General features: G+C 53.0%; 2 protein-coding genes across 3 annotated transcripts; one reads left to right on the top strand and one right to left on the bottom strand.

The window, feature by feature from the left end:
* Window positions 1–298: 298 nt before the first annotated feature.
* On the bottom strand, window positions 299–5,129 carry SPACA6 (sperm acrosome associated 6). 2 transcript variants are annotated; one of them, XM_079324931.1, is made up of 9 exons: window positions 5,066–5,129; window positions 4,274–4,348; window positions 3,866–3,934; window positions 3,698–3,721; window positions 3,534–3,611; window positions 2,964–3,067; window positions 1,484–1,637; window positions 1,038–1,188; window positions 299–511 (listed from the first exon to the last, which is right to left on the bottom strand). In XM_079324931.1, exons 2-9 carry the CDS (start codon window positions 4,302–4,304, stop codon window positions 418–420), a joined length of 705 nt encoding a protein of 234 aa, XP_079181057.1. In that variant the 5' UTR covers window positions 4,305–4,348; window positions 5,066–5,129; the 3' UTR covers window positions 299–417. The 2 variants fall into 2 exon arrangements, with proteins under 2 accessions (XP_079181057.1, XP_079181056.1); XM_079324930.1 differs by lacking the exon at window positions 5,066–5,129 and adding an exon at window positions 4,848–5,055.
* A 6,822-nt stretch (window positions 5,130–11,951) lies between these two features.
* On the top strand, window positions 11,952–16,516 carry LOC306811330 (uncharacterized protein). The gene is made up of 14 exons (XM_079324925.1): window positions 11,952–11,996; window positions 12,151–12,243; window positions 12,434–12,525; window positions 12,658–12,772; window positions 12,944–13,147; window positions 13,392–13,514; window positions 13,756–13,830; window positions 14,115–14,279; window positions 14,418–14,533; window positions 15,157–15,222; window positions 15,508–15,573; window positions 15,803–15,944; window positions 16,118–16,211; window positions 16,396–16,516. The coding sequence occupies exons 1-14, from the start codon at window positions 11,967–11,969 to the stop codon at window positions 16,506–16,508; spliced, it is 1,494 nt and encodes a 497-aa protein (XP_079181051.1). The 5' UTR covers window positions 11,952–11,966; the 3' UTR covers window positions 16,509–16,516.

Below are 16,516 nucleotides of genomic sequence, written 5' to 3'. Positions count from 1 at the left end.
TACCATGATTTTTGGCCAGCTTTGCTCAGACATGGTTTTATTGTTGGCCCTTGCTGGAGTCATGGGCAGCCAAGGGACCCATCCCTTGTATTTCTCAACCAGTTCCATTAATTCTTGACCAGCTTAAGGCAACTCCAAAGCAAGTCTGTCAAGTTACTACCCTTCTCCCCACCCTGCACTGTCACCATTACTGACAGCTCTGCAGCTGGGATGTTCACCCAGGGAAAGGAAATGCTGCCCAGTACCTGGTTTTAATGTCTGCAAGCCCAAAAACCCAATATTTCTATCACAAGCATAATCCAGGTTTTCAGAACTTTGTATTTCTGTTTTAAGACTATTCCCATCCAAACACCCAGCACAAGAAAAATAATCGCAGAAATTTTGGTTCTCTGGCATGGATCCGTGTGCTGAAGTCCCCTACACTGAATCCAGGGATCTGGAATCCTCTCTGGTGCCCTGATGTCCACGTCTGTGGCAGGTCTGACGGACACAGAGGCATTGCCAGGTGGCCCTGGGAGACAGGAGGAGGAATGGAGAAAGGGGGAGCAGGGAGGATACCCTATTCCCATCAGGGTGTATGGGGCATTTGGAGGGCTCAAGGGGCAACTGGGGGGTCCATGGAGCAGCTGATGGGCCTAAGGGTGAAGCTAAAAGTGAACTGGGGTAACTGGCTGTAACTGGTGCCCCCAAAGGGACAGCAAGGGTTATAGGGAGAACAGGGGAAAGTTGCAGGGTTTCAGGGGCTATTAGGGAATCTAGGGGAAATAAAGACAGCCTGGAGTGCTACTGGGTGCAAGGGGGAGATCCTGGAATGGGCCAGAGGACAAAGGGAGTCCCAGGAGACATGGAGGGTCCTGTGAATTTAGGAGTGCTGGCAGTCTCTGGCCCACCCTTGGATACCTGGGTCCCCTTGTACTTGCAGGGAATCCCGGGGGACTGAGAATACAGAGGGGTAAGGGAGCACCATGCTGTTCTGTGAAGAGCTCCAGAAGCATGGGGAATTTTGGAGTGGAGCTCCCCAGGTCAGGAGTACTCACAGCAGCAGCAGAACGAATACTGTGGAGCCAGCAGCCACAGCCAGCCCCAGGGCTGGGACGTGGGGCTGGGATTTCTCAGCATCCAGCGACTGCAGCACAGTGCTGAACACATCCTGCAGCTCTTTCTCTTCCTCCACACTTCCCTCTGACACTGTAGGGACCCAGACCCCTCAGGCCATGGGGTCCTGCACCCAGGGACCAGCTACCCCTGCAGCTGTTGCTCCAGCCACAGATCCCCCTGTCCCCAGTGACCCAGGCATCCAGGGGACCCTGCTCCATCCACACAGGAGTCAGGCCCCAGGGAACACATGCTCTGATCCACCTGTCCACCACGAAGCCAGGTGTCCTGGCACCCTGCTCACCCCCTTCCCGTGGGCCCAGGTGTCCCAGGGCCCCTCTGCCCCACGCTGCTCCCTGCCCCAGGGCACTCAGGTGTCTGGGCTCACCGTTCAGGTAGAAGAACTTGCGGACAATGGGCTTGGAAGGCTCCCCCATGCTACAGGCAACAGTTCCTGGAGCAGGCTCCTCAATGGTCAGACTGAAGGGCTTCTCTGGATTCCCATTCACCTTCTTGAACAGTGCCATGTCCTGTGTGCGCAGCTGGGGTGTGGGGGACACATCAGCACCCCCCAGAGCAGCAGGCACACAGAACTGTGCATGTGCACACAAAGGTACCTGTGTCCTGCACGTCCTACACGTGTCCCCTCCATGCTTCTTGCAATCCTTGCTGCTGCAGGTGCACACACCTTCCATCCCACAAGCACCACACCCAGGGATGCACAACCAGGGTGTACACAAAAGTCACTCCCTGCACATGCAGGAAGAACTTCCCTGGGAGTGTGGTGAGGCCCTGTGGAGCAGAGCACCTCATCCCCCACAAGAGCTCATCTGGTGTTTGTTAGCCAGTCAGAGGACTCCAACAGGAAAATCTCTCTGTAATGAGTTATTTTTGCTCACTCAGTTAGCACCCAGCTACCAATAAATATTTTACTGTCAAAGTGAAACATGGAAGATAAGCTGGATTTCTGACTGACAGCAAGTCCCTTTACACTGAAAAAGCCACAGCAAACTTGTGCAAAGCAGAAAGCTTCTATACATTTTCCTGGAAATGTGTGGAGTTTCTCCCATGAATAGGGATATCTATTTCCCAGTTACTCCCCCAGGGGTTGAATGAAGAAATCTGTGTACATTATTGTTGTTTTGGTGGTAAATTACATTGGGATCCTATTCAATAATATTTTGCTAGCTTTAACATAGATACCTTGATATAATGCACTGTTCTATGTTATACTGTAATCTACCAGTAGTTCTTTTATACTGTGTACTAATTCTGATTAAGATCTTTCATCTATTTTGCCTGTTCATTTGTTTATTAAATAATTAATTTTTAGAAATATATCTGATTTGCCATCATTAGGACTCATGGGCCAAAATAATTCCTAAGATTTAAACTGTTGCCAAATTCTGAGGCTAAGGAAGGATTTACCTTCATCTGAACCCATCTCTCTGAAAGAATCTAAATACACAAAGGAATTCTTTCTGACTCTTAGACTCAGCAGCAGAGCTTCTTTAATAAGCTTTGTCTGAAGCTTCCACTCTCCCCCTGGCACAGGTAAGATGTGGCTGCCCCATCCCTGGAAGTGTCCAAGGGCAGGTTGGTTGGGGCTTGGAGCAGCCTGGGACAGTGGAAAGTGTCCCTGTACATGTTTCAGGGGACTGGAATGACAGGAGTTTTGAGGCCTTTTTAAACCCAAACCATTATGATTCTGCATTTGCACACACGGATCTGCTTCACACGAGCAAGCATCCTGTGTGTGCTTACAGCTGCTACCTCCAGCCCACACACTGTGGGGCAGCAGTCCCTGCACCTGCAGCAGTCCCTCTCAGAAGATCTGCTCACCCCCTGCAAGACCATGTGCAACTCACATTTGGGACAAACAGCCAGGTGACGGGCGTGCCTTTGGGGATCTTGAAAGGCACGTTGCAGTGCAGCACAATGGTTTCATCTGTGTAGGTCCACAGGTCCTGCACTGGGAGCATTGACAGGCTCATGAGCTCACATCTGCACGTGCCCTGACAGATGATGGGGCTGTGCTGGCTGCAGGGATAGGCACAGGGATCCTTGGGCAGGTGTGCTCAGCGTGGGACCATGGGTGAGAAATGAGAGGAATCCCCAGGGATGTTTGTGGTGAAATCCTGTCTTTTGGATCAACTTTGTTCACTATAATCTCATTAAAATACTGAACACACTTCCATCCCAAAAGCTACCTGCCTCCAATGTATGACCACCCTTGCTGAGCACACATTCTGCATTCTTCTAACCCAAACCTTTAAAAGCTAAGTTAGACCATTTGACCTCAATAAATACCAGAAGTGTAACTGGAGTCACTCAAGTGCCACCAAACATAAAAAACACTATAAAAATAATCTAAGAATGTGAGGAAATTGAGGAAGATTTCCTTACCCTTAACACAACAGTGTCTCATGTCCCCATACCTGGGCAGTCCAGGGCAAACTGACAGTCCACAAAGCGGCAGGTAGCACACTGGAAGACACGGGCATCTGGCTGGAATCCTGGGAAAGAGAGACTTGGTGGTCCCAGGGAAGTGGGAGATGTACTAGGAGACAGGGGAGGGCAAGGCAAAAGGACAGGCACTCACCACAGGGTGGGATGCAGGCTGGAACTGGTGGGGAGGAAGCAGCATTAGACTGGACATCGCTAGGGACCCACATCCTTGTAACGAGCTGCCAGGATTCAGCCCTTGGCCAGCCCAGATGGGGTCCCTGGGAGTTTCTCTAGGACAGGGGGTCCCAGGGTGGCCACACACCTTTCTTCAGCTCACTCAGCTTCATCCAGATTGTTTTGACAGCTTCCCGCAGAGACACTATAAAGGGTTCTGGTGTGTCCCAAATGTCCAGGTAAGACAATGTACCCTCCCTCTGGTCCCCATAAACATTTCCCAGACCCCACAGATCCCTTACACAACTCATTTTCACTCCATATATCCCTCCTGAAGTTAGATATATTCCCAAATATCCTCTCAAACTCCCCAAGAAGCTGAATACCTTGAAACCCATATACTCTCAGGATTCCCCAAATATCCCTTTACAGCTTCCAGACCTTCATATATCTTATATTTCATCTCCACCTCATCCCCCTTCAAGGCCTCCTCATCCCACCCCCCTTGCCCCATGTCTCATGTCCCATGTCCTGTCTCACATCCCTCACTGCTCACTATTGCCCTTTTGGTCCTCTATATAATTCATAGCATCGATGACGATGTCCCGAAGTTCCTCACGCTGTCCTGACCCTAGAACCAACACAGGGACACAGGAGTCAGTACAGATTAGGGTTGGAGTTTCAGAGATGGGAAAGTCTGGGGGTTTCTGGGGATTCCTGGAGTCCTGAACGAGATTTAAGGAATACTAGGAAAGGTCAGCTGTCCCTGTGGATTCCTAAGGTCCCAGGTAGGGCCAAGGTGTCCCTGGTGTGTCTTTGGCCATGGTTGGGTCATTTTCAGGGTTCCAGACAGGTTTGGGATTCCCAAAGGCCCTTGGGGGCTAAATCAGGACCAAGGAGACCTTGGCATGGTTCTGAGCCCAGGGTGGGTCCCTAGGGTCCCCAGCTTCCTGGGATCCTGCTCGGTGTCATTGTGAGTGCCTTGGCTGAAATGGGAAACCCCAGAGGGCTCTGGGGTGCTGTCCAGGGTTGGGATCCCCTTTGGGATGGATGTCCATGGTGGAAAGGAGGGACCAGTCTCTGGGCAGGATCCTTGTTGGGTTTGGTGTTCCCAGGGACTCATGACATACCCACAGTGACAGAGGAAAGTTTTTTAGCAGCTCTAACAAGGTCGGCAATGCATATTTTATGTCTGGGGTGTTCGACAGGGAGCCCAGTCACGTAACTGCAGAGCCGTGCCCGCTGAAGGGCGGGCCCAAAGCACAGCAGGCAGGGATGCACGGCAGGGAGGCAGGACATCAGGAGCCACAGCCACAGGGCAGGGTTTCTAGGGTGCCAGGGGACTAACACCAGCATCAGGGCCACAAACCACCAGCCCATGACCCCAAAGCTAGCAGCCAAGTGCCCGAGTTCCCAGGACAGAGGCGGGGTTCCAAGGCGGAACCCGGGCGCCTGGGTCGCCAGGGAACCACCTAAGGCCACACTCCACCAACCTCACACCAGCAAGGTGTGGGCAAAACCCAGAAAGGGTTGTGTGAGGGTCATGTTTGAGCAGAAGAACTGAGCCAGCACAAGGTTACAGCAGCACCTCTGCCAAACATGGCTGGGACTGTCTGGGACATGGTGTTTGTATGTGTGTCCTGAGGAGATTCTTCTGCCTCTCTTATATATTGTATTGAGTAGAGGGACACACAGCTGGTGTGATGCAAGGCATTAGATCACTCAGCTCTCTAAAAGAGAGACAGAGACAAAGAGAGAAGCTACAAAATATTATCTTTAACTACAAAGCTAAAGATTCAGAAAGCAGCTGTTGGTTTTACAGGGACAAGAGTTCCTGATGCAGGAAGCAACACATGAAAGTGTTTGCAGGTGAAAAACAAGCATGAGACTGAAGATTCATGTGAAACCCCACTACCACTAGAAGGCAGAAGATTCTGTAAGAGTGAACCTGGAATGTGCCAAAACATTTAATAAATGTTAGTTGCTATTTCCATCCAGCTTGCAAATGTTCACTCTCCCTCCCTGTCAATGAGCACTGAGTCAGTGAGCCACAGCTGGCAGCCACGGTCACTACACAGATGTATCATGTATCTGCTCCTGAGCAGACTCACGTTGTGAGGCTTGCAGGGACATGGGGTACAAACTCCAACACTGGTAAATCCTGAGGTGATTCTCTTGGTTTTGTTCTTGGGATGATTGGGCTGAGAGCCAAGTTGCAGATCCTGTTTCCTCCTCACGAGGAGATTCCAGATTGTATGTGTTTGCTTTTATTGGCTTTACAATAATGACAGGCACACACTATAACAATTGCATATTATTAGAAATAAACTTTGAATGTGCTCCCATCTGAGAAGAGTCTGGTTGTCAGTATTTGACTCTTTCTTGCACTGGGGAAGGTGGGTTTGGGGACTGTGGGATATGTGGCAGGTATCTTGCACCTCAAATTTGGGGCTTTTACTCACTGTCTGTAGAAGAGAGACCAAGAATTCTGGACGCCTCAGTGTTGTGCTTCTAAACATAGCTTTAGTTTGGGGTGAATGGAAATATGGATGCTTCATGCTGCCCTGTCACAGCGTCCTCCCTTTTGGGCTCAGCTGGTGGTGTGCTGCAGCCCTGCACTGAGAGGATGGTTGCTGGTAGAATTCAGATGCCATCAGTTCCTGTGTGTGAGCATCTCGAGGCAATGGCTCTTCAGTTGCAGTGATGGCAATCAGCCAGGCACAGGAGCTTTCTGTCCCTGAAACACAACAAATACCTGGCAGAGCAGCTGAGGGGTGAGGATCTGCCACCACAGGGGTTGTGTGTCTGGTTCCTGAGGACCTGAATCAGACACAGGTCACTAAGGATGTGGAATCTCAGCAAATCTGCAGATATAATAAATAGCTCCCAAAATATTGTTGCAATTCAAGATGCCCTGAAATGAAATTCTGCCAATTAAGACTAATTTTTTCCCCCCCACAGAGGTCCTACATTGCACCAATCCCTAGGAAAGGCTTCCAGGTGACCTTTCTGCCAATATTTGTAGTCACTGTAGCATCTGTAGCCCACAGGGCACTATGGCCCTGACGTGGCTTAAGGATGGCAGAGATCTGAACACAGGGTTGGGCTCCCACAGAGAAACACCTGGAGATGGAGCTGCTGACAGTTCTGGGAGTGCTTTGGCAGAGAAGGGATTGCTTTTCACTGAAAGAAACCTGCACTCCTGAGCATCCACACTGTCACTCTTCTGGCCAAGAAACTACACTCCTGTGTAACTGGTGACATCACAGAAATTAGATTTTGGGGGCTTGTTTTAGCTGCATTGAAGGTAGCAAGAGAGAAGAGTTTATGAAAAATAAATGTCCACCTTCACTCAACTATCAGAACACCATGGTTTGATGTTCAGGTGTTCTTGTTGGTTTTCACTGCTTGATGCTGAGTCCAAGTGCTTCATTTGAAGTTCTGATTGCCCCTATTTCTTCTGCCAGGAACCAAAATGAGCCAGTGAAGGGAACATCCAAGGCAGTTCATAACACCCCAGCTTCACATTTCTTCCTCTACAATGCACTTCACTCTAAACAGTGCAGACTTGTGTTAATTTTCTGGATATTGGATGTGAATATGGTTTAATGCTTTTGTGAACAGACTGCTAATTCTTCTGCTTTTCTTTCTTTGGGCCAGCTCATTAAGGTATAGAGAAATTCTTTGTCAAATACTTAAAAAAATATCCTTTGCTTAGTCTTTTAAAATCTTACACTCTGATCCACAGCTGGATAATTGTGCAATCAAAACTGCATTTATAGTAATTTAAGGTGTTTATTGTAAGTTTAAAGTGCATGTATTTTGTGATTCTATCCCAGAAAGAGAAGTTCCCAGGTTGGGAAGAGGGAAGGGGAGCACCTTTATCAGCCCCAACATGTTTTTGCAGCAGGACTCCTCTTCAAGACCCTAAGCAGCAGCACTTCAGCACCTGTTTCCCATTTTGTATCATCGGTTTTGCACTGAAAACTAATAGTTTGTGTTCGTGATAATTGATAAAAGATTTGTGTTAATAATAGAAGTTTTGGAGTTTGTATAATCCAGAATACTTAGATGAGGAATGGACCTAGAAAAAGGGAAATATAAGATGAAATCATTCTGGTTTAAATCCCCCTGTTATGAATATTACGTTTTCTAAATAAGTTGTATCTACTACCAGTTTGCAAAACAAGATTCTCCCATAGCCCCGACAGATTTTGCTAAATCAGATTTCCTGCCTTTGTGTAATCAATTGTGGCTTATCTACTAAGACCAGACTTCCCTAATTCTGCCGGGTTTTATCTACCAAGAGCAGATGGTTATCTATGAGACTTGACAAATCCCTCAGAGACTTCAAATCACCCCGAGATCTCATGGATGTTTTTTGACCATCGCTGCTTACCTGGCAAAATTATGACAGCAAAAAACCCAACAATTATTGATTACTACGAGAAAACCATACTACAAAGAGAAGCTGCAAACTGAAGTTCGACAGAGTGTGGAGTGGGTGGTAACCTCTTATGTTTTCCTCAGCGCTGCATTGCACTGTCTAAGTAAAATAAACCAATCTAAATTTTGCTGAATATCGAGACTTTTCGTTTCTCATTTCTAACAGTGTTGTACAAGTGCGTACAGAAGAACTGAACTGGCTGTAAGTTACGCTCATTTCAGGGAAGTTTTCAGCAGCCCAAGCCCCGGTGCTGCTGCTGCCGCGGCGCTGAGGCGGCTCTGGGGCTGCGGGCCGCTCTGGGAGCAGCAGCAGCGCTGCAGAGGCCGCGGCCCTGCCGATGGTGCCCGGCTGGCGCTGCCGGCGCTGCCGCTGCAATCCCCGCGGGCAGGTGCCGATGGTGCCCGGCTGGCGCTGCCGGCGCTGCCGCTGCAATCCCCGCGGGCAGGTGCCGATGGTGCCCGGCTGGCGCTGCCGGCGCTGCCGCTGCAATCCCCACAGCAGCGCTGCCGCCGCCTCAGGGGCCGCTCGGGCCCGGCCCGCAGCCCCGAGCGCGGCTGTGCCTTCATCTCTGCACCGCCACAGCCCGAGCTCGTTTGTCACCTTCCTCCCGCTCTGCCCTTCGCAGGGCCAGCAGCAGGGGCTGCCCAGCGGGTTTCCTCCCGCAGCGCTCCCTGTCAGAGCTGCTTTGCAGCCGGGCACCGCGGCTGTCCCGCTGCCCGGGGCTGATCCTGCCCAGCGCCGGCGGGGCCCTGAGGGGGGACCGGCCCCCGCGAGCACGAGCAGCTCCCGGGGGGACACGGGGGGACACATGGGAACACACGGGGACATTGGGGGACACATGGGGACACGGGGGGACGTGGGGGGACATGGGGGACATGGGGGACAGCCGGGCACCGCTTCCCTGTGCCCCCATTCCCTCAGAGCATTGACCTGCCCAGGGGCACTGAGCTGGGCAGCATCAGGCTGCTCCCTGCAAAGCCTGCCAAAGGGATAGACAAGCTGCCCTTTTCCCCTTGCTCCCATGTGGACAAGTCAAACATGGGGCAGTTTGGGGTAGAGCAAAGTGCCCAACAGCTGCCTGAGCTCAGTTTCACTCGGTTCCTGGAGCAGGCCCTGCTCCATCATGTCCTTCTTTCACCCCAAACAGAACACAACATCCACAGCCAAGGTCTCCAGTTGGATTGGAGCCTCCAATGAAAAAAGTGAAGAAGGCAGAGAAGCCAGTTTAATTCACTTTCTTCATTCTTTATTCATGTTCTGTATTAATGTTCTAAATTATTTGTTCTTCTTTCTTGTTCTAACTTCCTAAATTATTTGTTCTTCTTTCTTGTTCTACCTTCCTATTCCTGTTTCATTGTTCATTGTTTTTTCATTTCCTGTTCTCTATTCATTATTCTTATTTCATGATCATAATTAATTGTTCACTTATTGTTCTTAGTTCTTCTTCATTGTTCTTATTTCATCTTCCTGCAATCTCTTACAAGACATATTTGGACAATAAACCACACATCATTGAAAGGAACTTGCTTTGCTATACTTTTCCCTAGATGTGCTGCTTATTACAAGCCTTGTCACGTCACTGCAAATGAACTTGACTGGTCACTACTGCCGACAGCTGCCTTTGATGCTGGTTTTCTTTCTCATACTGTATGCAACACAAAGCTCAAGAAATTAGGGATAAGAAAAAATCTTGAAAGGTGAAAAAAACAAATGGAGGCAATAGTGATTAAAGGCATTAAAGCTAAGATGTGCCACAGAGGAGTTGCAGGAGGCTCCCATACTCACATCTGACAAAGAAGCAGAAGGTGGCTGACACTGTCAGGATGCAGTAACTATATTCCCTTTCCATGCTGTCAGGTTTCCCAATCATTGCAAGCATATTTGAGAGTCCTCTATGGTTTATTTCCTCTGCTGGCTCATAAGTCAGGTCTGTATCCCCTCAGCAAAACATCTCTGCCATAGAGCTTTGGGGCAGGAAGGACTAAGGGTGAACAGAGCATGTTTTGGAAAGGGGCAGGCAGGTGTTGAAGGGAAGAACTTTATTTGTCTTCCCCCCCAAGGCCTTGGGGACATTGGCAGGAGCAGTTTCATTGTCTTCTTTATGGACTGTCCAACTGATAGAAAACCTGACTTGGAGGAAATTGTGCAAAGGCTTCACCCACAAGACTCTGCCCTGAACTCCAGAGGAGAAAGGAGTCTGTGCCTCAAGAACCCTACAGCTCAGCGAGGGGCTGACAGGGGTCCTCCTGCATCTCTGGCATGATGAACAGCACCCCACTGCTTCCCTGGCAAAGGCTGATCCCAATGGATGCTCCAAAGCAGCCCTTGGGTTTGCTGTGCCAAACCACCCAGTACCAATGTCTGTAACCAGGTGAAAGCAGCAGGTTTGGTGATTCTCTCACATGGACTGAGCTCTGTGGGGCTGCTGACTCTAACCACAGCCTCTGCCCGGGGGCTGCTTTGGGGATCCCTTTCTTGGCGAGGAAACAACCATAAATGTACTTTTTGGACTTCATCTGGGACTTTGTGGTTGTTCCAGTGCCTTGCCCATGGTGACTCACACTGACAGTTCTCCTGCACAGCAAATCCAGGCCACTCCACAATGCATGAAGAAACTAAGAACATGAAATGCCACAGAACAGGACACTGACATAGCAGATGAAGAACTGGCTAAGCTGTAACGCAAGTCTTAAACTGATTAAAAGAATAATGGGCCTCTCCTGTCCTGCCAGGGGATCTTTCAAGCCCCTTTCAGTCACTTAACGGGGCTCCAAAAGGGCTGGAGAGGGACTTGGTACAACCGCCTCCAATGACAAGACAAGGGGGAACAGCTTCACACTGCAAGATGGCAGGGTTAGATTGGGTGCTGGGAACACCTTCCCTGTGAGGATCATGATGCCTTGGCACAGGTTGCCCAAAGAAATTTTGTCTGCCCTATTCATGAAAGTGTCCAGGGTCAGGCTGAATGGGACTTGGAGCAACCTACTGTAGTGGAAACTGTTCCTACCTATGGCAAGGGATTGGAAAGACGTTCCTTTGATCTTCAAGGTCCCTTCCAGCCCAAACCATTCCATGACTCCATGACTTCATCAGTCTGTGATCCTGTGGCTCCCAGGGCGGGGTGTGGTGCCTGGCAACAGGAATTGTGATGGAGGCATGAGCAGACCAGCTCCAGTCCTTTCACCAATGGGGAAAGAGGAAGAAGCCTGCAGGCTACCCATCCTTCTTATTGTTGCTTTTCCTCATCCCTGACACACTCAGCTGGGCAGGAAGGCTTGTGACCAACCAGGGACAGAGTGTGTGCAGACATGGCAACATCGCTGGACACACTCAGCCTCTCCCAGCTGCTGGATCTTGCCATTGGGGCACCCGAGCATGGCACCGTGCATTTTGCAGCCATACGAAAGCTGCTGGAGGCCGTGCTGGTGCACCTGGACACACACTACCTGACCACCCAGGAGCCATGGCCAGGCCAGCTCAGTGGCCCCTCACTTGCCAATATAGCTGCTGAAGTGAAAGAAATAAGAAAGATGTCCGAGGTAAAGGGCTCTTCCCCATGCCCTGGGCACTCCCCCACCAGACAGCCCCTCTCCATTCCTCAGACTGCAGTGCTTGGCACTGCCCTCTCTGCCCAGGCACAGGCTGAGCCCCTGGCAGCAGCTCTTTGCCATCTGCATGGGCTTCAGAGCCCTGGCACTGAGCCAGGGGGGGACTCTGGGGTTTTGCTGCCCTGGCGATCGCCTCTGACATCCCTTTTTTCCCTCAGGGTACTGCAGAAGGCCATGAAGCCACGGCAGAGGCCATGAAGACATTGCAGAAGGATCAGGACAAGGTGAAGTGCTGCTGAGAGCAAGCTGTGGGTCTGAGACAGCAGCCAGTCCCTGGGCTGTGGCCTGGCAGGATGCATGGAGATTGCTGCCCACAGAGCCCTGCCAGCCCCCACAGACCCTCCCTAGAGACTGACTCCCACCACCCCTCTCCACTAGGACTCTGTCTCCGTGAATCTCCGTGAGGAGATTGACAAGATAAAGATAACACAGTCACAAACAACACAGAAGGTTAAGGAGTTGGCTGCCTTGGTGAGCTATGGGGTGGTGTCACCTTTGGGTGCACTTGGGGAACTTCAGTGCAGCTCTGTGAGCCCAGGGTTTGGAGTGAGGGGCTGGGGGAAGGATGGGGGGCCCTGGGGCTTTCTGTGCAGCTGATGTGCCCCCACGCTGGGACAACATGCTGTCTGTGCCCCGACTCTACTGTCACTGCCCTTCCCAGATAAAGAAGCTGGAGGAGGACATTAAAAAACTGAGGGTGGAAATACCCAAGTGGAAAGAAGAGAGCAGAAAGGAGATGTCTAAGCAACTTGAGTAAGAGGACAGAAGTTTCAAACCCTGCAGGGCTCCCAGGGGGTCTGGGAGCATCCTGGTTTGCAGGCACAAGACAGTGCCAGAGCAGCCCTGCAGGGATAACCCTGCCCTTGTCCCCACCCCGCTGGCCAGGGCTATGCAACAGGAGATGATGCAGGAGCTGCAGAAGATGGAAGAGCAGCAGGAGACAAGGAATTCCATGCTGGAGCAGCTGGTGGCTGAGACAGCCAAACAGCTGAACGAGCAGGTGAGGTCCTGTGGGAAGGACTCCCACCAGGCACTGGCTGGGTGCAGTAATCCTGGTGGGGTTCCCAGCCATATTCCCCAGCTGGCTGGGGCCACTGAGGCACACAGCACGCAGGACTGTTGGTTCCATTCATCCCTTCTCCTGAGCCAATTCCCTCTGCCCTTCCTGCAGCTGGCTGAGATAGGGGAGGTGGCATGGACCGTGCAGGCAGAGCAGGACAGGGTAAAGGCAGAGTGCTCCAGCTGCACCTTCGACATCAACGTGCAACTGGGGCAGCTCCTGCAGCACTGTGAGAAACTCCAGGAGCAGGTGGACTCCCTGGAGGCACGGCTGATGGCCATGGGCAAGCTCGAGAGGATGAGCCATTGGGGCCAGGTAGGCAGATGGCAGCATGGGGGACTGAGGATCCACCAGCTGGATGTGCTGCAGTGTGGGGGAGACACAAAGTGCCCCACATTGGCCTGGACCAGTGAGTGGCATGGGCAGAAATTAAAGCCTTGATGCAAACATCCTGTTAACATTGAGGGCTTGTGGCCACTGGCTGAGTAATGCCAGTCTGTCCCAGTGGAGCAGCCAGGCCCCTTTTGTCTGCATCAGATGTTTTTCCTCCTTGGAGCAGGACACAGGACGGATGCAGTCCAAGCGTGCCTCAGTTGTACAGATGCAAAATGACTATGAGAAGCTCAGCTTCATCTCAGGGAGTCTTCAGAAGGACTCTCAAGAAAAGCAGAAAGCAATCGAGGTGTGTGGCTGAAACTGCTCTGGTATCAGAGCATCCCCCAAGCTCTGCTTTTGACCCCAGGCAGGGATCACAAGCAATCTGCCTCCCTGCCCTCCTGCTCACAGCACTCTGCTGCTTCCAAGTCCCTTTCCTCGAGGCTTTTGGGGAGGGGGAGTGGGGTGTGCTCCCTGCTCCTGGACTGTGCCCCAGGAGGCAGCTCCAACCCTGCTGTGATCTCATGGGTTCCTTTCTGTGCTGAAAGATGCTGTTCCAGTCTCTGGAGAAGCTGCAGCAGGAGAAAGCAGATGAGCAGGAGATGTTGGCAGCAATAGACGTGGTACAGTCTCCAGGGGCCCCTGTGCCAGCCCAGGGGTTCCTGGGCAGGGTGACAAATGTCCCTTGTCCCTTGGGGGCTGGGTGGGAGAACTGGCCTTGGGAGGGAGGATTTCCTGAGCGTGTGGGGTCCCAAACCCTTCAGATGGTGGGACCAACCTCACTGGGGTGATCAGGGGCCACAGCACCCTGAAAGGGCCATGATGGTCTGGAGGAAGCACTGCTCCCCCTGTCCCTCACACGTGCTGGCCCTGCCTGCTGTTCCTCACCCCTTTCCCCCTTTGCTAGAAGGCAGACAAAGCTGCCTTGGGCAGCAAAGTCAACTGCAGCCAGTTTGAAGCAAACCTGGAGAGGCTGGATGAGAGGATGCAGGATTTGCAGAGCCAGATTTCAGGCCAGAAGCAGCACTGGAATGAGGTGCAGCAGAAGGTCAACTTTGTGGAGAAAACGAAGGTGAGGGCTACTTTGCTCATCACCTTTGGGACCTGAGAGCCTGAGGCAGCATCTCCCTGAGGATCCCCTCCAGGCTTTACCCTGGAGACTCCACATTGCACCCCGGGGCAGCTGGCTGAGGCTGTGCACTGTTCACAGCTGGATCGCCTGGAGCTGAAGGCTTTCCGTAACCAGATGGTGGAGATGTGGAAGAGAAGCATTTCAGAGCTCGAGAGTAAGATCAGGGAGGATGACGCAGCTGCTGGGATTAAGAGGTGAGTTCGATGGAGGTTCTGGTGGCTTTGGGGACAGCAATGATCCCACTCTCTCCACCTGTCCCAGCCACTGCCTGTGGCACCCTGTCATGGTACCAATTTCGCTGCTAAATGAGCCATGGGGATGCTGATGAAGCAGCTACACCTACTCCTTCCAGCAGCAGCAGGTTCCACACAGGAAAGGAGGCACCAGGAGGGGGCAGCTGCAGGACAGAGCCCTCCCAAAGCAAAATGGGGGTGTGGGTGCAAAGGCTCCCAGAAGCCAGGGTGTGAGATGGCAGCTCCTCCTCCCAGGCAGGGCTGTGGCTCGCAGTGTCCCAGAGCTGGGCCGTGCCCTGCCCTCCTGGCCGGGCACACGGGGGATTTGGTGCCCCAGAGGGGCTGAAAGCAGAGCAAGGGCTGGCTGGGATGGTGACAAGGATGCTGTGCCCTTCCCCTGGCATCAGCCAGCAGGTTGGGGATGGGGAGGAACAGGCTCCAGGGCCCAGGGTTCCCCCTGCAAACGCCCCCTGTGACTCTGGGCAGTGGCAGGCCGGCAGCTGGCTGCTGCCAGCGAGCTGCTGCCTGTGTGCTGTGGGCTGTGGCCCCAGGAGCTCAGGCAGCCTCTCCTCTCCCCTCCTCAGGCAGCTGCCAGTGCCCTTCTCGTGCCTGTCCTGTGACCGCATGCTCTCCATGCAGGTTCCTGGCCCGTGAGTAGCACCAGAGCATCGGGGGCAGCGGGGCTGCCGTGGGGGACACGGTGCCAGCAGTGACCCTCTGTGCTGGCCACGGGGGGACACTGGCTGCTCGGGAGCCTCTGGTGTGGGGAGCCCCCTCTGCAGCCCTGCCCAGCAGCAGGGGGTGTGGGCACTCAGCCCAAGGGCTGCAGGCAGCAGGATGCCATGGGCTGCAATCCTATGGGGTGGGAGTGCTGCCTTGAGCAGGCACAGCTTGTTTGTGCCCTGGCACACACCTGTGACTCCTGCCCTCCCCAGGTACCCCGAGACACTCCCATATTTGCAGCCACTGCCCCCCATCAAGGAACAATGGCACAGCCAAAGGTAGGGGCTTTGGGGGCACATCCCTGGCTCTGGGAGTGCAGGGGGGCCCTGCCACAGCAAGGAGGGCTCTTCCCTGTATGGGATGGGTTTTTTCATCCTGCAGCAGGTGGACAGGAGCTGGGAGGGACATGCCCCTGCAGGCAGCCCCCCCAGTCCCTCCTTGGCACAGCAGGGTCCAGCCTGGGATGCCTCAGGGCTGGGCACTGAGGATCCTCTGCCCTTCCCACAGGGACCCGATGGTCCATGGCAATGTCCCCCGTGTGCCTCAGAGCCATGGGGACAATGCCAGCAGCAGTTTCACAGCTCCACCTACTCAGGATTCGCTCCGGAGCAGCGAATCACAACAAGCAGTTGTGACCCTCCCCGACAAGGTAGGGATGGTGAAGACAGGGACATGGCATGTGTAATGGAGGCTGGCAGGGTGATGCTGAATATCCAGGGTGAATCTGCACCTTCAGTTTCCCCAGGCAGAGCTGGCTTGGGAGGGTTGTTAAGGAATGCTGAATCCTGCCGCACATTGCAGCAGCTGCTCTCTCCTCCCCAGGCCAGAGTGAGCCAGCTGCTGGGCCGTGGTGGATTCATCCCGAGGGGCCGGAATGACCAGCTTCCTGTGGTGACCAGGGCTCAGGATGAGTCAGGTGTGGCTCTGTTAGGGCACGGGGATCAGGGTAAGAAGGGACTGGTTGTCTGCTGGGTCTGCACCTGATTTCTGGGGGTCTGTGGCCAGGCAGGTGACCCTCCTGCCGACCCCTCCTGGGCTGGCAGAGCCGCCCAGATGGGGCCAGCCCCTGGTAAGTGGGGGCTCACCCTTGCCTCCCCCAGGCCCTGCTGCCTCCCGGGTTCAGCGGCCGGGCGCAGCCCCCCAGCACATCCCCAGGGCACGGGGGCTGCTGCCGCCGCTCCGGCCCCGCCGCGCACCCGCAGCCCCCAGGTAGCGGGACAG

This window comes from Erithacus rubecula (assembly GCF_903797595.1).
Source record: "Erithacus rubecula genome assembly, chromosome: 22".
NCBI classification, from domain to species: Eukaryota; Metazoa; Chordata; class Aves; order Passeriformes; family Muscicapidae; genus Erithacus; species Erithacus rubecula.
This window is presented reverse-complemented; position numbering and strand designations above follow the sequence as displayed.